This window comes from Lissotriton vulgaris, unplaced genomic scaffold (assembly GCF_964263255.1).
Source record: "Lissotriton vulgaris unplaced genomic scaffold, aLisVul1.2 SCAFFOLD_764, whole genome shotgun sequence".
Taxonomy (NCBI): Eukaryota; Metazoa; Chordata; class Amphibia; order Caudata; family Salamandridae; genus Lissotriton; species Lissotriton vulgaris.
Genome location: NW_028241255.1, coordinates 405726 through 432141, shown reverse-complemented (window position 1 = coordinate 432141; position 26416 = coordinate 405726). Strand labels below are relative to the sequence as shown.

Below are 26416 nucleotides of genomic sequence, written 5' to 3'. Positions count from 1 at the left end.
CCTGGTGCACCTTGTCTGGCACATGTTTACTGTTTTCTATTGCTTTTACCAATGCTTGTTGTGACTTTGCCATTTGTCTGTGCCAGTGCTTGTTGCAGACTATGATGTTATCAAGGCCTATTGTCTCTTCTCAGCTCTAGTAGTTTACCTGTGAGCTGGAATCTGGAAGCTTCTTCCTGAGCCCTTTAAATAGGGGCCACACCCTGTTCTCATTGCTGGTTATTGAGAACCCTGAGCTTGGACAGCAGCTGTTCCTGTTCTCCGGCTGCTGAAAGAAGATTCCGGTTGCAGCAAGGAGACTTGTTTTCTTTTCCCAGGTTGTAGATCCTGTCTCAGCTACAACCAGGTAGGATCGCTCCTTTTTTAACCCACAGCATCGTGAAAGGTACTACGTGCTATTTTTGTTATTTTGCATTTGAAAGAAAGTTGCATCTCACGCTGAAGCGCTCCTTGAGCTTTTACATGTTTGGTGATTTTGGCACTTTGTACATCGCGCTGAAGCGTTCTTTGGTCATTTACATGTTTGGGGACTTTGGCACTGTTGTACATCGCGCTGAAGTGCTCTTTGGTCAGTTACAGGTTTGCTGATTTTGGCATTTTAGGCAAATCGCGCTGAAGTGCTTTTGGGATTTTGATGGCTGTGGCATTGTGTCACATTGCGCTGAAGCGCTCTTTGAACATTTGCATATTTGGACTCAGTGGATCGTGCTGATGGGCTTCCTGGACTTTTACATTTTTTAACTGATACATAGCGCTGAAGCGCTACCTTGGGCATTTGAATATTAACCTGCCTCATTAACATATGTAATGTGTTGTGTATTGCAAGAAGGTTGTTGGAAGTACCACTGTGATATTTAACAGTGGTTAAAGCACATCATTACGGAAACATTGTGTCTAAACTCAAGTGGCTCTTTAAATGAATTTGTGCTTTAGTTTGAAACATAGTTGTTTAGCCATAACATTGTATCCTTAAGAATTATAGGAACAGAAATCGCCAGTGAAGCTTGAGAAGACGTACACAACGACTGTTCTATGCATAACCTGCTTTTCTTTTACAGGTATGTTGCCACGTTTAACCCATGTTAAATATAGTCACAGAGTTTACCAAGCACAAAAGGAAAGCTAATCAAGGACAATGTCTCGTTTCAGGTCTCCCTCCCCGCAGTACCCTCCCTAATTCCTCCCCCCTGTCTAGCCACTTTGATTCTCAGTGCAGTTAAGCTTGAGTAAAGGCTGCTGGAAGGTGGGCTTCTTGAGGGTACTGCTCCTGAGGAACGCAACGGTTATTTTACCAGTTCTGACATGAGATTTATTGGGTTTGCTAATGTTTTTAGCCAAAATGCAAATGGCTGTAAGTAATGTAAAAACAAGAATTCGGTAGCCAGGCAGAGTTGTCTGTTATAGTGCTTTTTTTCTTTTCTGTTATGCTGCACTGAAGCTAGCGCTGCTGTATAAGATTGCTAAACAACATTGACAAAGCCAATAGATCTCGCTTAGGCGAGACCTATTGGTTATGCCAATGCGTGGTATGGAATGCCATATGGTAAATTATAAGTGTTTATATAATGTTTACAAACGGTGAAAGGCTAATGTTTACAGAATGGAGAATGCCCTTGCCAAGGTGTTAAGTGTCCCCAGATTCAGAAGCATTTTAGGACCATACAAAAACTGAAAATATACCGTATAAATGCGCTGAAAGTAACATACGTTGTAGGTAGACAGAAAAGTCCAATAGGTTACAGATTTTATTTCAGTGATGCTTTAGGCTGGGAATTACTCTGGGTGCAATGATTACAAAACAACCAAAAACAAAGTTTAGTAGTAAAATACAGCAATAATCAGTGTTCAGTGGGTTTCCTAGACCTTTGAGCACCTGTGCCAGTGCACCTGCTGCACAATTCACATCATGGCCCTGGTGCCTGCAAGGTAATTGCACTTGTGACTGCTTGCTCAGTAGTAAAATATAGCAATACTATGTGCTCAGTGGGTTTCCTAGAGCTTTTGGGCCCTATGCCACTGCACCTTTTAAATAATGACCAATCGCCTGCAAGGTAATTGCACTTGTGACTGCTTCTTTAGTAGTAAAATATAGCAAGCAATCGTTGTTCAGCGGCTTTCCTGACCTTTTGGCCACAGTGACATTGCACCTTCTACACCATTCAAATCATGGTCTAGTGCCTGCATGGTAACTGCACTTATTACTGCTTGTTCAATAGTAATATACAGCAATAATAATCTGTGTTCAGTTTGTTTCCCAGATCTTTTGGCATCTATACCTGCTGTACCATTCATATCATGACCCTAGTGCCTGCAAAGTAATTGCACCTGTGACTACTTGTTTAGTAGTAAAATATTGCAATAACCAGTGATCAGTGGGTTTCCCGGACATTTTGAGCCTGTGCCACTGCACCACTCAAATTATGACCCTAGTGTCTGCAAAAACAAATGAGGACATTTTCTTTAAATGTATGTAACTCTCCAAAATAAGTTGCCACAAACGTCATAAATAAAGCATATGCTTTACATATCAATGCAAAAACTAAGCATTGATAAATTGTTACAATTTGCCTAGCACGTTCTGTGAAAAGATCTTATCCTCTGCATGACAGTTAATGGGCCATAAATAGTGAAAATTGCCCAAGATCGCATTATGTAAGGCGGACACTGAGAATAATATGCAGTTTTGTAATTTGTTCCTATAAAAGGCAGTTTCCCAAATTAAATGGACTCAAAGAAGAGGAATTAGGCAAAAAACAGTTTTGTGCTGATGAACAACAAGATACCTTTTAACATGGCTATGTCTAAAATAACATTTTAAAAAAGAGCACAGGCTGGCTCCATGGCGAAAGCATGCTCCAATCCTCTTTCTTATAAATGCTCTCACTTAAAAGTCACCCAGAAGCAAAATAAATGCCAGGCTCCCACAAAAACAGCTCGACATTTCACCTCGGTCTTTGAATGCCCATCAAATTGGATGAGATTAGAACAAGATTTAAAGGCTGGCTTATTACAGAAAAACAAGTTTGTGGAAAGATACAATTAACACAAATTTAGCATGAGAGGTACAAACTCAAGCTGCACAGCTTAAAACAGGGGTCTCCAACCTTTTCTTTAGTCCGAGTTACTTCTGATCTGTGAAAATCATTGTGAGCTACTGAAGGCTAGCCAACTCTTGCATTGTTAGCAGACACCCCCACACCAAGCTTCATTGATCTTAAGCCTAATGGCCATAGAGTCATATACTATGGTTTGAACAAAATACTTTCACCTAAACGAGAGTGGTACAAAGAAGGTCAAATGAGGCCCCAACATGAGTCTCTCTGCTTGTGAACACACAGTAGGAAAGGGGCAATTTACGCGATTTACAGGTGGAAATTAATGTACACCAGCAAATTGCTGGATTTATGGGGACAAATTCACTTTGTAATTCACAAAAAGTGATATTGCACTTAATTCACACACTTGTAATATTCATCCCATTATTGAGTAACATTATACGGGTGTAGTTGGAGGGCGTTTAAACTTTTTCAGTCTATTCTTATGCTTGAGACTGTCAGATATGGGACAGATGTACTTGGTCTGTCCCATGCACAAACCGTATTTTGTAAGTTGCTGACCTATTAGCGAAGCACAAAATATGGTTTACGACTCAGTATTAGGAAACGGTGTGCCAAGGGAGTCCCTTCCTAATGCGAGTCGAACACCAATTTATGATTGTTTTGCGACCCCAAAACAATAAAAGTTTACCACCTACTACAAGTAGGTGGTAAACCACTCACAAACTAGAAGGAATGGGTGTGAAAATATTTTTTAAGGGCAGGCAGTGGTCCCAGTAACCACTGCCTGCCCTTAAAAAATAAAACTGAAAAGTTTCATTTTTCTTTTTTTAAATGTAGCCCGTTTTACTTTAAGGAAAATGGGCTCTATTTAAAAAAAAAACTGCTTTATTGAAAAAGCAGTCACAGACATGGTGGCCCCAGCAGGCCACCATCCCGGTGCGTTCTAGCCATTCCCAATGGGCTGCAAATTGTGCTTGCCTCATGAATAGTGATGAGGCATGCAATTTGGGACCCCATTGGCAGTGTCGTACCTAGGGGGGGGGGGGGGGGGGGGGGGGGGTGTCCGCCCCAGGTGGCACCATTTTTGAGATGGCTGCAGTCACGCCGCACTGGAGGCCCATTACGGCCGCGGAGGCCTTAATTTATTTGGGACACACTGTGTTCTTTCGAATCGTTCCCAAGAATCCCAAATAAATTATTAAGGCGGTAAAAATATGCAATGCAAAGCCGCGCTCCAGCCTGCACTCCTTCTGACGTGACCTGCTTCAGTGGGTAACTGCAGACTGCATGCACAGTACACACAAACACTGGACTTACTTTTGGCAATTTAATTTAAAGTCCCACGTTTGCCGTTGTTTGAAGGGGAATCGGTGTGCCCGGAGTACCTCGAGCTGCCACGCAGCGCTCGACACAATTTCCAGGAATGCCTCCTTAAACAGCTCCACCACAAATTGTCTCACATCGCCACCTTCACAACCTTCGGGAACCCCTAAGATTCTGAGATTTGTCCTTCTCATTCTATTCTCCAATTCAGTCAATTTCCATATTATGTCCTCCTTCTGAGCCCTGATCAAATCATTGGCACTCTTCTGTGCGAAGTGCGTCCTCAAGACTAGAAATCCTTTCCTCTGCTTCAGTAATTCTAGCTGCAATTTCAGAACATGTTTTTGCGACTCTGCAAACAGAATTCTGGACTCTGCGACACCCCCTGGGTGCCAGCACTGCCCTGCCATGCTTCTTCACAATGGACCATCATCGTTTGATAGATAAGAGACAGGGTGATCTCAGAGGGCAGTGGCTCAGATTCTTGGAGCTGCTTGGTGGTTATATCCGCTAAAATCACCCTCTGAAATCAGCACCGTTTGGTTGATAAGTAATGAAAACCCTCGTATCTCTGGTCCTCGCTTACCAAGCCCCTGCCTTCTTGAGCCAAACCCTTCCGAACTATCCTCTAATATCGGGGACTGCGACCTCTATTCAGAATACCATTCCGTCGCCAATCTCCATTTTCACTGTCATCATCTAGCCATTCAGGGTCATACTCCTCAGCGTCTGCCGATGATCCAATGTGCTAGGAGAAGGGAAAAAAATTTCGATTTCAAGATCCTTAGAAAGTTGGCTGATGTCATCAGTAGCCGGGATACCATTTAGATTGCCATCGGGTATGCAGGGACCCAAAGAGCATGGAGCCTCATTCTGTTATGCTTCTCTTTGAACTACATTCCCCGTAATGCAATTCGATAGCCCCTCCACAGCAGTGCTAGAAATTTATTTTTTATCTGTTGAGACCGTCTTATCTGCCAAGGAGCCCTGACCAGGCACTGACAGATTCGGGATTTTTCTTGAGGGGAGTGGTGGGGGGGGGGGGGGGGGAGGGGGAGGGGGGGGGGGGAGGGAGGGGGACGGGGGGACACTGCTATTTCTACCAGAGCAAACTGCCACCGATGTCTGAAGAGCAGGTGGTCCCTCTTTCTCTCTCATTACTTTTCCTTACACCATCTAAAACTGGTCTTGCTGCAGGCACACTGTTTTTAGATTTAATAATTGCCTGATTAAATAATGCAGGTGCAGTCCTTTAGGTAATTTTTCCTGCTCGAGCCATTACGAGCGGATCCACAGTTCTGCTCACCGTTCCGATCATCCTTTAAAGTGCTCCCCGCCTGCCTCTTTGCTGTTCAATGAAGTCGCCGCTGCGGCTGACCGCGCTCTCGCAGCTAGCGCTGCATTCAAAACGACTTTTGGTGCCATAACGGAGCCGGCGTGAATCCGATGCAGGACGGAAATCAGGGACCAGGTAAGCGGATGACGAAATTGCTGACCGCTGATAACCCGCAATATGAGTCTCTGTATAACAGTCCGTAATCACACAGATATCGTACCAGAGTCCTTGCAGAGTCTTTGTCACCGGGGATGCACAGGTGATTTCGCTGTGAGGAGGAACGCCAGCTCACTCGTCCTGACCAGTGGTCGCCATCTTGCCCGCAAGTACGCCCCGTGTGATTTTGATATGTCTGAATAACTTCTTAGCTAGGGAAAAGCTATATGATTTAGCGTGGCCAGATAGGAAAAGTCAGGACAAAGGCTGCGATTTTTTGTCAGTCCCGATTTTTGCCCAGCGATGGTTGAAAGGAGGTGGCAGCTCCGTCAGCTGATCACCCCTTTCCAGGCAAAAGGAGCACAGGCCTTTCTGCTTTTCCCCTCAAATTTAAAAGTTACACAGCATGGTCAAACTAAATTTTTCTCATCTGAGATCCTGGCAAAGGAATTTCTTTCCTCAATTTAAATGCAATATGTGTCTCTTCCTTTTTTTCTGTGGTTCATTGGGAATGTAGCCTTGGGTTGTTTAATGCTATATTTAGGATTAAGGAGAGTCTGTTAAGGGGGCAGGCGGTAATCGGATGGCTTATCACATTTAGGTTTCTTTCCTGTAATTTTGTTAAGCTTGGATATGTGATGCTATCTCTGCAGTGTTTTTCCTTTTCTTTTTCTTGTGTCTCTGCCCTTAGTCGTGTTTTACTTTTTTTTTGTTATGTTGAGAGGGTGAAGGAACCCGTGTGGGATGAGACTCCAGCTCTTTCCATCACAAGGACACTCGTCCTGTTGCCACTTAAGGGTGTTGTAAGGGATGGGGTAGTTCGGGGGGGGGGGGGGGCACTTTTGCGGTGGGTGGGGGGGTTGGGGTAGAGGGGCTCATGTCAGGACTAAGTAGGTCCAAGAATTATATTGCAGAAATTATATTAAAGCATTGTCAAATGAATATATGTTTTTGTTATTATAGACTAAAAAGGTCAGGGAAAGCACAGGGTTGGTGCACTTTGGGATGCTTAGATGGGACAGGATAAACTTGTTATAGGTAACGCTAGATATATTGACATCACGCTTTGAGCGGCACAGTTTGCAATAGCAAGCGTGGCTTTTTAAAGTAATTTCTCCTGTTGTGTCCAATTATTATTTTGTACTTCGTTATTATACCCCGTTTTTAAATTTAGAGCACACTTGCACTATAATTGTTATGTTCACCGCTGTTTTCGCGGGTCTTTAGGCAGCCTCACTCGCTTGCCGACATCTTGGGGGTAGGTAGGGACGTACTGCTGGCGCCATTTTGGTGAGCGTTCCAGTGCTCTTCCCTGCAGGCGAGTCCCCTACTTTAACCTGACATGGAGACGCGCAGCGGTGACGTGCAGCGGGAGCGCCGTCATCACGCCAGAGTCCTGCCCGTCTGAGCCCGTCAGCGCTAAGGAAGTGCCAGGAACTCTTCCTACCTATAGAGGTAGGTATTCGAGGGATGAGCTTTTACGTATTTGGTATTTGACTCCACATTGCTCCTCGGGATTAGTTGTTCCGTTATGTGGTCCTTTCCTTTGCGCTTGTGGTAATTTCTCCTTTAACCACTTGGACGCTAAGGGTATTCAGCAGCTATAATGAGATTTCCATTGAAATGAATGGGCAGTGCATGACGAGTTACCCTTGTCATTAGCATTGAAGAGGTTAAGGCTCCAGCCTCTATCTCTGCTTTAAATGGACTCTCGGTGGATGCATCCAGCTTTACAGAACCGGTGGCCCCTTGTGACCTTCGAGTTTGGAGTCTCAATATTCGATCCTTTGTGAAACATCATTCAGATATTTATGATCTTAACTCAGGGGGGCCCAGACATTTTCTTCCTAACCGAAACATGGTTACAGGACGAGGGGACATCTATAGTAAATCTTGCTATTCCCTCAGATTATTCAATCTATACCTATAATCACATTTCTAGGGGCGGGGCATAGCTGTGATAGTTCGGTCCTGCTTTCCCTGTACTTGGAAGCCTTTTAAGGTGGATGGGTGGGAGTGTGCTAATTTTACCATAATGGTTAACCATCACTTATCTCTGTCGGGCCTCCTGGTCTATCGACCTCCCGGACCTGACCCTGCCTTTAGGAAGGCGTTGCATGAAATGCTGAGTTCCCTTGTGTTAAGCCCTGCTAACTTTAGTGTTTTCGGAGATCTTAATCTTCATTTTGATCTTGGTTACACTCCAGCTATTAGCAGCCTTCTTGAAGACTTGGAGACTTTACAACTGAGCCAGCTGGTAACCCACCCTACGCATGAGGGTGGACATATCCTGGACCCTATATTCACACAGGAGTTAAGGTATTCCGGCCTAGCCCAGTAGTTTGGTCTGATCACTTACTCATGAAATGTCATCTTAAACTTGAGGACTATCCTCAAACCTCTAGAGAAAGTGGTGTGGAAATGCCCATGGAAAAAACTTAAGCCCAGAGATTCACAGATTACTTGTTGAAAACCCTCTGGGTCCCCTTAATGATGTGGTATCCGGCTAGGATTCCTTCTGTGATTGGATCACTCGGGCTCTTGATCTTTTGATTCCATCTACCTGGAGTAAATGTTGCTCCCAAGAGCCCAGCCCTTGGTACAACAGCACCTTGCTGCCTCTGAAAAAAGCCTGTAAACAGACGGAAAGGTGTTGGCGGAAAACCTATGAGGCTGGGAAGATGATACTGTATATGGCTACAGTTAAAATCTACCACAAAGCTATTTGTAGAGCCAGTGCGGCCTACTACGCGCTAGAGTTCAAAACCTCCCCAAATCCCTCGAAATTGATCTTTAAGGTTCTTAAAGATTTGACCGCTAAGAGAGCCAGAGTAGCCGAAATCCGCTCTGTGGCACATTGTGAAGATCTAGCGGCTTTCTTCCTTGAAAAAAATTCAGACCATCTATCGCTCTTTTCCTAGTCCCATTCCGCGGAGTGAGGCCCCGAGGCCTAGCGGTTCCACCGATGTGGTTCTTTCAGCTTTCCCTGAGATGACGGGGGAAGTATATGATAGCGTGGCAATCAGGGTAAAATCGGGATCCCCTGCAGACCCTCTTAGATCAGCTCAGTTGAGAGATTTTTCCATCCTATGCTTGCCACACCTTCGTCATCTTATAAATGTATCCTTCTCATCAGGCATAGTCCCATCTAAATGGAAACAGGCCTATGTCGCTCCAATTCTGAAGAAACCCACATTAGATCCTCTCAAATTAGAGAATTATCGACCTATCTCTTCTCCCATGGGCAGCGAAGGTTGCTGAGGCCCATGTAAACATCTTATCGGAGCATTTGCAGAGGATCAACATTCTGGATCCATCCCAGAATGGGTTTCATGCTGGTCACAGCACTGAGACGGCCCTACTCGATGACAGAATACCTGCGGACGGTGGTGGATTCTGGTCAAACGGCGGCACTGGTGTTACTCGACCTCAGTGCCGCGTTTGACACAGTCTCCCACCCGATACTGCTGCAGCGGTTGGGAGACGCAGGTGTTTCCGGATTGGCACTTGACTTGTTTCGATCCTTTCTGGATAATCGCTCTTTTAGGGTTGCCATCATGCCTTTTGAATCGAAGCCTTACCCTTTGGAATTAGGGGTGCCTCAGGGTTCCGCTCTGAGTCCCACCCTTTTTAATCTTTATGTGCAGCCGCTGGCTGCTGTCGCCAAGCTCTGGGGTATGACTTGTCTCATACGCCGATGACACGCAGCTGGCAGTTGCGCTTAGTGGGAACTCTGACCTTGATGCCCTGAGGTTCCGTAATGGTCTCTTGGCGGTGGCTGGCTGGATGACAGCTAATTGTCTTCAGCTTAATGCTAAGAAGACGGTGGCTGGCTGGATGACAGCTAATTGTCTTCAGCTTAATGCTAAGAAGACAGAGGTTTTGATTGTGGGCAAGCAGAGCAACCTTTGGGGCGATGACTGGTGGCCTCCAGAGCTAGGCGTCACTCCAATCCAGACGCTGGAGGTAAAAAAAACCTAGGTGTCTGGCTGGATCCGACCCTCTCTTTCTGTGGCCACACAGAGAGTAGCAGCGACCTGCTTTGGGATTTTACGTGGGCTTAGGCCCGTATTAAAATTCTTTGATGGCCCTACTAGGCAGTTGGTCATTCAGGCAACCATCCTGTCCCGACTTGATTATGCTAGTTCCCTTTTGTTAGGGGCTAATCAAGCGGAATTCTCCCGGCTTCAACGTGTACAGAATGCTGCTGCCAGGGCCTTGGTAGGTCTACCAAGGTTCTGTTCCGCAAAAGGTACAATCCGTGCACTTCATTGGTTACCGATTAGGCAAAGTATTGACTTTAAGACGCTATGTCTCTCCTTTAAAATTTTGAAAAGGTCTTCTTGGATTCTCAAGGACTTTCTCATCCCTTACATCCCGTCCCGCTCTGAGGTCCTTGGGGCAGAATTAGGTTGTTGTCCCCCACTTCAAGCTGTGTCGAGTAGGTGGACGATCTTTCCGTGTTTTGGCTGCAAAACTCTGGAATTCTCTCCCTTGCCACATTCGTGCTTGTAATGACCTATTTAAGTTTAGGAAGGTGATTAAAACTTTTCCGTTCCCCTCGGAGTGCTAGGATCCTTCCTGTCTGCCTTCTTTGTCGCTCTGCGTAGTGTTATGTTGTTTCTGCCAATCCTAAGCGCCGGGATGCCCCTTTGCTGGGGCAGCTGTGCGCTATAGAAGTTTGCGTAACATGGAATGTATGCGGCCTTAATGATGCAAAGAAGCGGTCTTTATTTTCTAAAATTTTACATCTTATGCAGGTAGACATACTATGCATACAGGAGACGCATATACAATGGGCAAGGCAGGATTGCCTCAGGTTTCCTGGCTTTGAGGTGCTAGTATGTTCCAAACAATCGTCATTAATTAGAGGTGTAGCTATACTTATGAAGCGGGGGTGGGGACTTGTAAAAGGGTTCTTGGAAATCGAATGGGTAGATGGGCCATAGCTTAATTGTCTATAGGTGGTAAACTATTAAGGGTTAGTACAGCTTATGGCTTGAACCTAGACGATCCTGAGGTGGTTAGGTATTTAAATGTTGAATTGGCCGCTTGGCCCAGCCCACTTTTGTTTTGTGGGGACTTGAATATTAATACGCTAAGCAATGTTAATCTTGTCAAGGACTTAAACTACTTCAGTAGGAAGCCAAAAGTATTTAAAGCACTTCAGGCTCTACTTCAAGAACATGGTGTTATAGACTTATGGTTTTTGCAAAACAAATCGGAAGATGGCTATACGTATTATTCGATCCCCCACAATAAGAATGTTCGGTTAGACTATGTTTTCTTGTCTGAGCAGCTAGCAGCGGCTTCTTCTATCTATAATCCTCTGATCGCTGAATGCCCTTGGCCGCGTAGCAGTGGACCTCCTAGGTATTGGACATTTAAAAGGAAATTATTATTAGAAGAGGTCTATTGTGTTCACATCAAAATATGGTTAGTTGAATTTTTTAATGTTAATAGGGGCTCGGCAAAAGACCAGATAGTCTGGGATCTCTGAAAGCAGGGTTGCGAAGAGACTAAAAATGTTTCCTCCTATAGGTGGGAGAGGAAGCAAGAGCTGATTAAGATCCGCTTAAAGGAGTTAAGGGATGCGGAAATTTTACTTGCCTCAAAAATTAAACAAGGTCATGAGACTGAATCTAGTCAACAGGATGTAGCAATTTTGAAGGCTAGGCTGTTGGGAGTCTTTTGGACAGGAGCTGGCCACAAAGTATTTACAAGACACAACAATTTATGTTAGAGTTTGTGGAGAATTCGGGCAGGGTGCTTGCAAAGCGGCTCCACCAGCGTAGCGTTCAGAGGCGGGTTATAAAAATTCAAGACCAAATGGCAACAATCCATGACACTCAGGGTGTTAATGATGTGCTCTTGAATTACTATACCACCTTATATACTGAGGATATTCTTAGATTGGGTATAGAAATAGGTGTCGATATCTGCTAAAAAATCCTCAGCTGCTAAGTTGCCTCAGGAGCAGTGTGAATTTTTGGCTGCCCCTATTCAGTGGGACGAGGTTGAATTTGCGGTAAAATCCTTAGCGAATTGTAAGGTTTGCGGCCCGGATGCAGTCCCACTTGAGTTTTATAAAGTATTTTTAGCTGAGATTCGGCGGGACTTACTGGAGGTACTTGGAGCTGCTCAGAGGAGTTTAGTCCCTGAATTATGGCAGGATACTACGATAGTGCGGTTTAAAAAAAAAGGTAAACCTGAGTTGCTTCCGTCCTCCTTCCGGCCAATTTCACTAATAGTGATTCTAAAATATAATAAAAAATTATGGCCGTTAGGCTTGCTCAAGTGATCACTCCTCTGGTTTAATTGCATCAGCTCAGATTTATTCCAGGACGAGATACTTCAGACCATGTCAGGCATGTCATCGCCCTAATAGATTGGGCACATGCTACGATCTCCCTCCTCAGGGTGATCCTGTTGGACGCAGAGAAGGCGTTAGACAGGGTCTCCTGGGGGTTCCTGTGGGCAGTACTTAAGTGGAAGGGATTTCCCACAGAATTTATACACGCGATTAGGGCAATGTATTTTTTACCAAGAGCTTCACTTCGCATTTCTGAACAGACCATTTCTTTTTCTATCAGTAGGGGCATGCGGCAAGGGTGTCTTTGTTCGCCCTTTATATAGATCCCTTTTTGAGCAGAATTGAGGGTAATCCGGCTATAGTACCTATAAGAGCTGGTAACACTTTCCATAATATTTTAGCGTATGCAGATGACATAGCTGTTATTACTTCGGATGTTTCATCTGCATTCAGTGCCCTTAAGGATTTAGCTGGCCAATTCGGCGCAGTCTCGGGATATAAGTTGAATGTACTGAAAACCCAGGTTGTTCAGACCCCCGACATGCAATTATCAGATGCCCCAGTGGTTACAGAGGCCGTGTATCTAGGGGTTCGGATAACTACTGCAGTCGATATTATTCCGGATCTAAACATCCATCCCGCAATTGAAGTGGTGAATACTAAATTAGAGCGACTCGATCATTTGCACCTATCTTTATTTGGACGCTCTAGTGTCCTCAAAATGTTAGTACTTCCTAAGTTTTTATATTTTTTTAGGACTATCCTTTTATTATTTTCTCAAAGAAGTTTGACTAAGGCTGATAGGGTCTGTGATAGGTTTTTGTGGGGCTATAGACGCTCGCATAGGGCAGCTAAGTGGATGTGCCTTCCACGTGATCATGGGGGCTGGTCTGTTCCGAATCTGGTTCTTTACTTTTGGGCAGCCATGGCTTAATCAATGGGAGTGCTCTTATTTGGTGATAAAGCGGTAGTACCAATATGTAATCGTCCTACTATCTTCGAGATAGGCCTGGGTACTGCGGCTAAGGGTATTCTCCTGGGTACTGCGGCTAAGGGTATTCTCTTGGAAGTGCTGGAGCCTAGTTACTACAAGCGAACCCGATTTAAGGTTATTATTGCTGCATATTCAATCTGGCAGAATATAAGGTGGAAATTAAATATTCCAAATCTTGATCTATACACACCTTTTAAAGCTGCTCGTCTCTTGCCTAGTATTTTTCAAGATCAAACTATGCATAGGTGGCAAATCCATGGGCTAAGGGTCTTAGGGGATCTGGTGGGGGATGGGCAATTGCCATCTTACAATGGTTTAAAAGATAAATTCCAGCTGCCATCACGGGATTTCTTTAAATATTTACAGATTCATAGTTTTCTTTATAAACATTGTGACGGTAATACCGTGTATGTCGGATCAAGTGCCTATGCTATATTTGATTAAAAAAGAAGTATAATCAGCTCGCTCTATCAATATATATTGTCAGTTCTTCCTGATGATTTAACAATTAAGTGCCAAATGGGAAGCCAAGATCGGGAAGACAGGCATTGAATTATCACCTGTGATAGAGCTCACCAATGAAGTCATTGTTTCAGGAACACTTAGATCTCAAAGCTATATGGCAATGCTGGACTTATATTATACACCTGCAAAAATCTCAAAATGGGGTAGTAGAAAGGGAGATTCTTGTGCACGGTGTGGACTTTTTGCGGCTGATGCCATTCATATGTTTTATTCCTGCCCCGCTCTTTAGTTTTTTAGAAGATATTGAGGGTTTTATTAATAGTACACTCAAGATGAGATGCACTCTGTCCCCAGCATTGGTGATTTTCGGGTTTGATGTATGTAAAAATGTTGACGGTAGGAATACGCGATACGAGTCTGCTCTCATGTTTATAGCTATGTCACAGGTCCGTTTGTGTACAACGTCACAATGGTTGTCCTCTGAAGCTCCCACTTTTTCGCATTGGCGAGTTAGATTACTAGCCATTCACAGGCTGGAATTCTCAGCTTTTTCATGTAAAGGGGGTAGGAGGAGATTAAAGGCTTCAAAGATTGTGGCTCCGGTAGTAGAATGGATTAATTGAAATGCTATGATTTAGTCGTTCGTGTCTTCTGATTTATTTATTTTATTCATATTTATTGTATGTGGCAACGTATGTCAATTGAATTGTTTTTTTTATTGTTTCTGCATTGTAATGCTGAAAAATTCCCTGTCATTAAAACTTAAAAAAAAAAAATTAAGTCCCGCGTTTCAACTGTGCCTGCCTGCTGCAGTTAAAACTTAAAAGCAGGTCAGGAGTGTGTGCAGCCTGCAGCGCGGCCTAAGTCCCACCACCGTGTTAGTGACATCATGGTCCGTTGCATGCATTATGCCTTAGGGGAGAGGCTACACCGGGGAGAGGCTACACTGGGGACGACAGTGTCTCATATGTGGAAGGGAGCATGGTCCGCAAGACCTCGGATGGACAGACGGTGCCTCCAAACAGCATCCCTCAGGTCCGACCAGCTCAACACCGTGAGAACTCAGGCCTGCCAAATTGTCAATGTTCCCCACTCCCCAGCCGCTGATGAGAGAGGGAGACCAGCACTCCCCACCCCTGTACTCGCACCCTGTTCTTTTTCACCACCAGGCAAGAGGTGGAGTAGAGTGCCAGTAGGTCCGATTCCACTCCGTGACTACGAAGGCTTCAGTGAATGCCGACCTCAGGCTGAGCTGCGCCCCACGGTCCTGACTGGGACTGTCAGGCTGCGGTGCGATTTCAGCTCCTCCCTAGGACAATCAAGGATTCTTTTGCCCCCTTATGACTGGTAGGGGGTCACACCCGGCTTAGACTCAGTAACTCACTAACATTCATTGGGTTTCTGCTAATAAGGGGTGCCCTAAAGGGAGAGGGCTGTGTTGCACCCATGTACATACATTTTCCCCCTCTATCACTTTCTCTCTCTTACACTCTTTGCATATCTTTTTTTTCATGGGCTTTAGTTTTCACTTTCCCGCAAGAGTTCTCCAACTTTTCTTTCTCTCGCACACCAGGCCTTTCTGCAGTCGTTTATCCACCTACCCTCCCTCTCTACCTCATTCACATCTCCTCGCGTTTAATGTCGGTCACCTCCATCTCTTCCGTTCGTTCTACTTTCCGCTGCCTCTGGCATCCTGCTTACTCCTCACTGCCTCCCACCTAGTGCATATTCTCTTTTACTCTCACTCGTTGTCCTTTCTTCATCTCCATCCTTCTCTGGTTTCTCCTGTGCTCCCTCTCACAAGCCATTTCTACCCACACAGATTGCTTTGACGCGCTGAGGGGTGCCGGGTGGAAGGATGACCAATGAGGAGAAAGAATGGTGTAAGCACGAAGGAAAAGTGGGAGCATGTCAAGCCATTTGGTTGTTGTTGTAGCGCTTAGGCCACCCAGCTCTGTCTTTGGGTGCTAAGAAGGAAGAGAAAGGGGACGGAAGGAACACTGAAGGTGACCCAGGATGTTTCCCCTCAATGACCAACTCCATGGGCGTTTAAAAAGGGATTATCTAGGGTTAGGGTGGATAGGATGAGAGCTGGGCTAAGAATGAGTTCCAGGACAGCCTGGGCTGGGGTACATTACTGCGCAGGTGCAGACACTACCTCACGCCACGCAATGCATTACAGCACTCCTCATCTTTCAAGTGCTCACCGTCCTTCACCCCAGCAACACCCCCCCCCCCCGCCCCAAGGGGCGGCAATCTGAGGGATAGCCCCGCGCGCCACAAGCGCTAGCTACACCCCAGCCCATTGGGAATCGCAAACAGTGTCCAAGACCCTGTAGTACATTCGTTTAGTGAGTCCGTAATTGCGAGTCGCAATTCGTCACAACTCGCTAAACTTAATGGTCGTACATTTGTCCCTTACTCCCTTCAAGAGTTGGTGTAAACCCCTTCCCATAGTGGAAAAAGGAAGGCAACACCTCCAAAATAACAGCAGGGTTGGAGGGCAAAGTATTTCCCCACAAGGAAATACATTTACCAGTGTGGAAAAGAGCAAGTGTGGAAAAGAGCAAGTGCAACTACATTGATGCAACTACACTTTTAAATGCACACTATGTATTTAAGCATAAAGAAATGTTTTTTTCAATAAAGTTGATATGAATTCACAAACAACTGCCTTGAATGCAGATTACACTGTGCTCTCCAGAAGTAATCCTGGAAACATTTATTAATCCAAGACATTTGGACAGCTTTTCAATCTATAATATTAGCCACATTCCAAAAGAACACAGATGGAGAAGCCTCTACTTAAACATAACTTTTGTCAGCAACAAGTGGTACATGCGAAGGCTTGATCGGTCCCATCATGATCTTTGAATGGATTTGTCCGAGAAGTAAATTCCTGGTCAATGGCAAAAGGTGGCACAAGTTCAGAAACAAAAACAGTTTGGTGAATTGTATTTGAGAAATAACTTCCAAGCACAGCTGAACAAACAAATTGTTTACAAATTGGGATTCAAAGAGGTGTTTCATACAAGATGCATTGCATTAACTTGGGCTAATCCAAAGCTTCCGATGGTACACAAGGAAGCATCCAGCACTTTAGATAAAGATCAACTTTGAAAGCTTTATGTGGTCCAGGAAGACATTTCAGAGAATGTGGTTCTTTGAAACAAAGCACAAGAAAAGAGTGCCAGCTCAATCAATGTGCATGATCCAGCCACTACAGGTCTTTGAAGGCATCTTTCTTCAGCTCCATCCACTCTGCAAACTTCTTGGCCTTGGGGTTAAGCTGTAACGTGAGCTGTATGTCACGGTTCGGTTTCATTTCGTAGAAACGAAACATGTTCGCCAATTCTACAGCACCAGGGAAGCCCAGTTTCTCATAAGCTTCGGGAGTCATCTGAATAAAGGAAACAGCAGCATTAAAAAGGGACAAACATTACACAAATGTAATACACAAACAATAAAAGAAGTGTCTGCACGAGGTTGAGGCTCTTTCCTCGAAGGGCTGGTTCGAGATAGGGCATTAACTCATGTGTATTAAATGCTGTAGTAGGCCCATAGGAATGAATGGGAAAGCCATTTCTTATTTGAGATTAGCAATTAGCGAATCGCAAATAAGGAAGCAGTAGAAATTGCATAAAATATTGCGATTTCTACATGCATCCCGTTTTCGAGTCTTTAATGGCAAATCCTTAAAATTCACTATTAAGGACTCGCAAAACATGACCATGATGAATCTGGGGGATAGTCTGGTGTGTTACTAACACACTGAGGGCTTTAAGACAACCTTGCAAGAAACTTTGAGCCACGGGGGCATGAACTGAAAAAGGTACTGTGGAAGCACAGCATTAAAAAAAAGAACAGAGGACATCTTTTCTCCAGAATTATGTATTGGCAAAGCCAAATCAGTCTGGTCTTTGAGCCCTGCTGACTTTGCCAATTGTTAGTAGCCACACTGTACAGCTTCGTCATCATTTTGTATGTTTTGAAGGTGCACACCAACAGGAAAGGTTTACTCATCTGACACCATTTCTGAAAGACTCATTTACATGGAGGGAGAACCACCAAGAGGTAAAAAGTAGTAATCCTGAAAATGAAAGGTGGACAAAACAGAAGTGGACAGTAAATAATTCCAGCATCAAAGTAATCTGTAAGCTTATTGCAAGAAAAGAAACTCCAACCATAGGAGGCAGCGGAGGGAGTCCGAATGCCTTCAAAACTCCCCGCTAAAGTACAAACATTACAACATTCCACAAGCACATACCATAACACAGGCCAAAGGGAAACATGCAGGAGATGCCAAATACACGTTCTAATAAATACACCTGCTAACTATACCACATTCCCCACGGCCAAAGAAAAACAAACATCACACAAACCAAAAACCCTAAGGATAGGAAAATGAAAACATTTCAGATGGGATTATGGACAATTTTGTTAAAATTCCAAATCATATCATTCAACTTTACAGCCCCATGAAATACTTTGGTCACTCGATAAAGTCTACAAAACAAGAAGAATTGATTCATTTCCCTTTGCTAGTTTCACCTTTACCATATCCACCCCACCTTAACACCAAGGGACTGGACTGCTTTACGGCGGTCAGTTTTTTTTCCTTTCACATTGCATGTACAGTTCTCTATCCTTTCCTCATCTCAACCCTCTCGCGTGTTATACCTGCTTACCAAGGGCAGACACATCATAGTGCATGCATTGTTTAAGCAATTAAAAAAAGAAATGCCCGTTGTACAGGGAGGAGTAAACCTATATTCCACTATCATATCCTTCACCACTCGGAACCAATCATGTCCTCCATGTTTTGCAATTAGAATTGTTTCTTTGAGCGTTCCATTGCATCATTTCACCATCCTATTTGTGTTTGGGTGGTACAAGGCACGCTTCTAGTGTAGAATACCTCTCATTCAGAAACTTCATCTCTTTTGAGGTAGAACACCTGGTTGAAAAAACTGATCAGCAAAGATTTAGAGATTTCTTGCCCTACACTGACCTCAGGCCACCTCAACACCTCGAATGCATGGCCATTAGTACCAATAAATACTTAAACATACCAAAGTTCAAAGGGCCCATGATATCCAACGATAATTCCTCGCTCACTTCCAGGAATCTCATGACAAATTAAAGGAGATAATTTGATTTTCTGTGTCTGATCACTCACCTGGCAGTCATAACAATATCTTACAATATTTTCCACCTGAATGTCCATACCAAGCCACCAATAATGATCTTGTAATCATTACTTAGTCTTGCGTAAGCCCTGATGACCTTCGTGTGCAAGCTGCACCAACTGACTTCACACCACACGGAGGAAATAACCTTCCACATTTGACTATTAGCTAACATGAAGCTCACCCAAACCTTCATGAAATCCATTCCGCTAACTGAAACCTCACTAACACCCTTGATAGCTTCCCTGACCTTTGAGGGCAATTCTTCCTGGTCATTTTCACTCAACCACTCACAAACACTTCCACCAGAAAGTGTACATACCCTGACCTCATCTTTCCACTATGCATCTTCCCCAGCACTTAAATACTCTGATCAAATTCAATAAACACTGTTGTCTTATTGTTAATACCAGGAATACAGGACACAGAAAAACGATAATTCTGCAAAGCAGCCAACAATCTATATATGCAAAAAGTAACATGATCAAACCTTTTCTTGCCAAAAGCCTCTTGAAGAGGTTTGTGATCAGTTTCAACAAACTTCACACCCCATAAAACTTGTTTGAACTTCCTTACTGCCCAGTTCACTGCCCTGCTAAAGCCTCCTTCTCTGCTCCTTTCAAAGAGTCGAGTACAATCGTAACGTCACGGCCATCATAGTACTGTCAATACAGCACCCAAATCTTTTTCACTCGCATCAGTCACAAGAAAAGAAGGCAAACCAGTAACAAAGCTCTCTTTAAAAAGACTGTGCGGAAGCTTAACTTGTTTTGATATTATAAAACTTCTTGCAATTTTTTGGCCCAATTCATCGCGACCATTTCTTGAGCAACTGCCAAATAGCGCAGTTTGACAAGCAAAATTAGGAATCAACTTGCTACAAAACTCAGCCATACCCATAAAAACTTGCATTTCTTCTTCCTTGGAGTGATGTGGCAAATCTGTAATGGTTACGACAATATCAGTTCTGGGTTTAACATCTTCAGCTATGATAGCATGACCCAATAAACCCGTTTAAGGTTGAAAAAACTTGAATTTGTTGACTTTCAAATGAATACCTGTAAGACTTAGAACACATAATGGAATGGAAGGACATTTATAGAGCACATGGCTACCCCGAAGCATCCTAGCGCTAGTAACTGACAGGTGACCAGAAAAGCGAAGGAAAGAGCATGGTCTTTAATTGCTTCCGGAAAGCCAGGTGGTCAGGGATTGAGCGAAGGTGGAGAGGCAAGGAAATCCAGAGTTTGGAAGCATTACAGGAAAAAAACACCGCTCCTAGACCTCTTCATCCTAGGGATCTCTGCCAAGTACAGATCTGATTGAAGATTACGATTGGCTTTATATGGACGAATCATGATGGAGATCATAGGTGGGCAGAGTCCCTGCCTTGCCTTATGTACTAAGCACAAGGCCTTGAACCTAATTCCTTCCTGAACTGGGAGCCAGTGGAGGGAGCAGAGGGCCGGTTTGGCCGATGGCCTATTGGTGGTTCCCATCAACAGTTTTGCAGCACTGTTTTGTACGGATTGAAGTTTTGACTGCGGCGATGGGAGCGCCCAGGTACAGGGTGCTCCTGTAATCCAGTCTGGAATGTATTCATGATTGGACCAGTACTTTCTTAGCCGCAAAGTGAAGGAGGGGCATGACATATTGGGCCATTCTAAGTAAGCTGTAGCAAAGAGCTGCTGTTTTCCTGGCTTGGGTCCTAAGACTGAGGTCCTGGTCCAGCCATACACCAAGACTCTTAATTTCTGCTTTCGGAATTGGGGCTGGCCCATGCAAGAGGGCCACACCAAGCTGGGATTAAAGCGGAGAAAGTTGCCTAAAATCATAATCTTTTTTTCCTCCATTATGCCTAAGCTAGGAGTCGTCCATCCAGTTTGAGATATCGTTTAGACAGGAGTAGAGGGTATGGATTTACTGTTCGGCTTGATTGAGCCAGACCACCAGTTGAGTGTCATCGGCGTAGGTGATTATCCAGATTCCATGTGGAGCTATTCTGGCTGCTAGAGAGGACATAAACATTAAAAATAGTCGGGCTGAGTGAGGAGCCCTGAGGCACCCCGCTCAAAAGGTGTGTGGGCTTAGAAATAATATTTTCCTCAAAAACCCGAAAGGTTCTTCCCTCCAGGAAAGAGGATAGCCACTGGAGGGCCGTACCATCCACTTCTATGTTACCGAGTCGCCAGATCAGAATAGAGTGGTTCACCATATCAAAAGCTGAGCTCAGGTCCAGGAGTAGAATGGCCGCTGAACCTCCAGAGTTCAAGATTTTTCCAGTTTCTTCTACCACAGTCAATAGAGCCGTTTTGGTGCTTTGGCGCGGTCGGAAACCGGTTTGGGAGGGGTGGAGCAGGCTATTGCTTTCAAGAAAGCTAGAGAGAGTTAGGTTAACGTGTTTCTCCGTTACCTTGCTTATGGCCGGAAGAAGGGATATGGGCCGATAATTGCCCAATTCAACCGGGTCCAGATTGGACTTTTAGTAGAGCTTTAACCTCCCCTCTTTCCTCTTGGAGGTGACTATTACAGTGGTAAGCGAGGCGTTGATCAGGATTTTCAAGTTAGGGGCTATTATTGGAATGACCGGTTTCAAAATGTTCAGTGGCGCTGGGTCAGTAGGGGAGCCGCTCTTTACCTTGGCCAACAGCAAGGTGATGGTTTCCTGAGTCACGGGTAGGAAGTCCTCAAGGATGTATTCAGGTGGCCCAGATTTAAAATCTGTCTGAGGGAGGGGAGGAGGGTCGTCCTCAATCTTAGGTGGGAGGGATTCAAGGATAAGCTGGACTTTGTTATTGAAGTACTCGGCAAGTTCATTGCAGAGTTTGCCCAAGGTTTTCGGGACTGATCGGGGGGGGCTTGAAGTTAATTTTTGATAATGTTAAAAAGTTTTTATGGGCGAGTTGGACGCTGCTAAGAATCTGTTCTCATAATAAGATGCTTGAGCTTTCCTTAATTCTGCATTGTAGGCAAGAATGGCTAGCCTATAGTCCTGTTCTTTAGAAGGAAGAAAATCTCTCCTCCAATGTCTTTCCTTCACTTTACATTGCTGCTTTAAGGTGCGTAATTCCGTTGTGAACCATTGGGCATTATGGGGCCCTGCAGACTTATTTATCTTTTTCTTTGGGAGGACCGCATTGAGTGACTCCTCGATCCAGCCAAGGAAATCCTAATTAGCTTGTACCGGACATTGGTTTAAGCTAGGTTTTGTCTTTTACAGCTCTTGGGACCATTTCCCTGGGGGAGCTTGTTCCAGGGGCGACCAAATGTCCAGGATGATTGTGTCATGGGCCTGGTTGTCTGGGGTGACCAAAGAAGATTTCAGGAAGTGAACCGTCCATGGTAATGGAATAGGGTCAGTTCCGTTATGGTCGGCTAGGCTAAAGAACACTTGGTCGCGAAGGTGTCCTCTAGCGTGAGTGGTCTTACTAATTTTTTGGGAGAATTTAAGAGATCATAGATCTCTGGATAGCTCACATGCATTGAGAACTTGCAGCTCATCAAAATGGAGGTTGAATCTCCCAGGATCGTGAAATTGCCTGTTGCGCTGCCAAATTGATCGTGGCCTCGAGCAGTGAGTTATTAAATTACCCCACTGGCCCCGGGGGATGATAAATCAAAATGCCTGTGAAGACGAGAAGTGTGGAGAATAATAGAAAACTGAACATTCTTGCAGTCTTTGAGCGGGGTGCCCAGGAGGAGACAGGTAAGCTGTTCCTTATGGGCAATGGCGATCCCACCACCTCGACCCGTCGGTCGGTCAATTCTTTGTAGCACGAAGCCAGGGGGAAGAGCTTGCGCAATATCTGGCTCTGAGCTAGAGGTGAGCCTTGTTTCCGTAAGGAAAAGTAGATCAGGGTCTTGGTCTCTGAGAAGCATCCAGATCTCTGCCCTATGTTTGGGCAGGGATCTACAATTGAGGAGGAGGATTCTAAATTCAGCTTTATTGTGGGTGTGGTCTAGCCTGTGTGGGGTAAGGTCATGCTTACATGTAGGGCATTTGATTGAGATCTTGTCAGGGGAAAAGACTTGCCCACAGTTAGTTCATGGGGGGTTATTTAGTTTCCTGAGGTGGGAACTGTTATAAATGTAGGGGGCTGGAGTGAACGATGCAGGGGTCCTAGCCACTCCAGGAGTTGACAGACGCTGCTGAACAGCATCCAAACACTATCCTGCTAAACAGAAAATCCCAACTGGTGTAAAAAGCAGTTCGATCCCAAGAATCTTCAACCAAGCAATCCTGGTGAAAAGCAGAGATTAGAGCCAAAGTGGTGAAGAACTTTGCATCCCCCAATAGGCGTACCATCTTAGAAATGTTAGGTAGGGGTAACCTGTCCTCAACTACTTCACTGTTGAACTTCCATAGATCCCTGCAAAGTCTGATCTCACCATAATTCTGGGTGGCAACTACTGCAGGTGCAACTATCCCCTCATCTAATCGATACAATTCCATCTTGGACTGCAAACTTCAGGATAAACCATATATCCCTAACCTTAGACACAACAAGGATATCACCCGTCTTGAATTTAATGTAATGCACAACCTTTAATGCCACCCACTTTTTCAAAAAACACTTCTGGAAAATCATGTAACATCTCTAGAACAGTATTTACCTTTCTGATTTGAACCTGGGGATTAGCATTGGGATCAAGATACATTCTCCGAAGCTTACCAAACACAAGCCAGGCACCAAGAGAAACAAAAACAAACTGCAAACTAACTGACACCAGTTGAGAAAGACTTGATCACGTGTAGGAAGAACAGCGAAAAGTTAAAAAGCAGTAATCTTGAAAGTGAAAGATAGACTAAAGCAGAAAGAAAAATATTGTTACCCGACAGGATATGAATATCGCATATTCAAATCCTGTCCGGCTCGGTTGATCGTTAGATCAACTAACATAATATTTACGGCCACTTCATAATTATGGGAGGTGCAGTGGGGTAATCTTAAAAGACATGAAATTTGAAAGTGAGAACTCTGAATCAAGGCGAAGGAAAGGAGATCTGGCTAGAAAAACAATATGTATTAAGAAAATTTAACTATTGGAAGTCATCTATCTACCCCCTCTACTAAAAAATGGTACTGAAAAGCTCTTTGGTGAGGGGGCCAGCAGGGAATGCCCGGGAGTGCACATGTTTATTTCACCTTTCTTGGGCAGACGAGAGCAGAAAAGCAGTCAGAAAATGCGGAATCCACTGGTGATTACTCAAGCTGCATCCCAGGCCATCATTTTGCACACCATGCCACACCAGTTTGGACCCAACCATAAGCATATCAGCCATGACCCTGCTCCAAAAGGACAGTCCAACACAATCTGCCAGCCCTAACCAGGTGCTACCAATATGGAAGACCAATAAAGTCTAACGAAGGGCACCACCCATGAGACAGATGGGGAGCCAAACGAGTCCATCTCAGGGAGGCGGATCGAGAATCTTGCCGTCGCACTTTCAGCATGCTAGGAACAGGGTTTTTTGGGGGTGGGGAGGGGGGGAGGAGAGGGTGGGAGCTGGGAGGGGTGGGGATGAGGGGGGAGAGTGAGTGGAAAGTTAATGACTGTTGGTTTTGTCGGCCTGCCTCGTCCAGGTGGTCTAGTTCGTCCTGTTGGTCTTATCCGAACTACCGGTGTCTCTGGACTACTATGTCAACTCCTACTACACACAATCCTTTCTACATCCTGCTCAACACTTGCTTAAAAGGAAACCAGATGCACGGGAATGGGATCTTATCGTAGCGAAGCTCCTAACCAAAGAGAGGGACCCTGGAGGGATGCAGACGGTGCACAAGGTGCACAAGGTTGACTAACAAAACCAAAAACAGGGAACGCTACCCACAATGGGGTGCTGGGAGGATGCGCGGCACGCATTCAATCTAAGACATGTCACACAACAACAGCTCCTCCCTGGCAAATAATCTGAAGATAATCTCCCTCAATGTCAATGGCCTTAACCACCCAGTCAAGAGGAAGGTACTAGACTGCTCAGCCAAGATTAAAGGGGACGTCATACTGCTACAAGAAACCAAATTATCCCTAGAAGACACGGCTAGAGTTAAGGCAAGATGGATAGGACAGACTGCATGCTCACCAGCGGTAGGGAAAAAATGAGTGATCACACTCATAAACAAGAACTCTAGAATCACCATAGAAGACCAACTGCACGATGACGCAGGTAGACTACTAGTAACAGTTGAAGAGGGAGCGAAACAATCCTAGTTGCGAACATCTACACCCCAAACACAGATGACACCGCATACTGGGAAGAGGTCTCCAAGAGACTAGAAGCAGGGGCCCAAAACGGCATGACCGTGTTGGTGGGCGACTTCAGCTTGTGACTACACCCTGGACAGATAATCACAAGCGCACACCCTTCCCCCGAGCCTCACATAACATTTAAAAAAAACATATGCAACAGAATAAATCTTAGGTATCCATGGCGACTACAACACCTGGACACCAGAGACTATAATTTGTACGCCAACCCACACAACTCCTACAGTAGAATAGACTACATCCTAATATCAGGCACTCACACACCTAATAGACCACTTGGAGATAGCGGCTAGGACCATCTCAGATCGCTCATACATCAGCTTGCAATTGTCGGGCCGACACAACGAACACATCACACAAGTAGAGGTTTAATAACTCTGTCCTGACAAACCAAGAAAACAAGGCTAAAATAAAGCAGGCCATTAACGAGTACATTAAACACAACGATATGGGAGATATGGAACCCAACATAGTGTGGGACGCTCTAAAAGCGACAGTCAGAGGGACACTAATCATCATGGCTAAACGGAACAGGGTAGCTAGATTATATCTAGACACGTTAGAAACAGATGATCAAAAGTCTAGAGGAAACCCATATCAAAGGTACAAGGAACACAACCTCACTAAAAGTTGACGAAAAAAATACGAATACAACAGGATTCTGAGTGAAAGGGCAGGACTGTGGATTAACAAACAAACAGATCAATCTATACAAGGCCAATAAAGAAGGGAAATCCTTAGCGACATATCTGAAATACAAACAGAGGCAACATACCTTATCATCCATCACTGACTCACTCAACACGCACACTCAGCACAAAGACATCTTACGTACGTTCTGTGAATTTTACCAGGAACTCTATAAAAGACGACTCACTAGACCATGACGGAGTTAATGATTACCTCAACAGACTGCTTCCTCGTTTGTTATCTTAGGAAGGTTAAATCACACTAGGTAGGGAGATAAGCACTTCCAAAATTACGTTGGAAATTAACTCGCTTAAAGACAAAAAGGACCCAGGCCCGGACGGCTACACAGCGTCCTTCTACAAAAGCTTCAGGCCACAACTACTCCCAACCATGAAAAAGGTCTTCAACCACTGCGCGGGGAAGGGTGACGAATACTATGGCGGAAGCAAACATTATAATTATCCCTAAGGAAAGCAACACCCCCAGAACTACAGACCCATATCGCTCAACAAAATCAATGCCAAAATCCTAGCCACAAGACTAAACCTAATCCTCCCACAGCTGATGGGCAACTCACAAGTAGGCTTCCTGAAGACATGCATGTCACATGACAACACGACT

The 26416-nt window shown here is 44.6% G+C and overlaps 1 protein-coding gene across 1 annotated transcript in view; it reads right to left on the bottom strand.

Moving 5' to 3' along the window:
- Positions 1–16246: 16246 nt before the first annotated feature.
- The window catches only part of LOC147672003 (nmrA-like family domain-containing protein 1), a 64567-nt gene continuing 54397 nt past the window's right edge, over positions 16247–26416 (bottom strand). Inside the window, exon 5 of the mRNA XM_086948061.1 lies at positions 16247–17046. Within this exon, the coding sequence (XP_086804187.1) occupies positions 16867–17046 (180 nt within the window). The 3' untranslated portion in view covers positions 16247–16866. The remainder of the gene's footprint in view (positions 17047–26416) is intronic.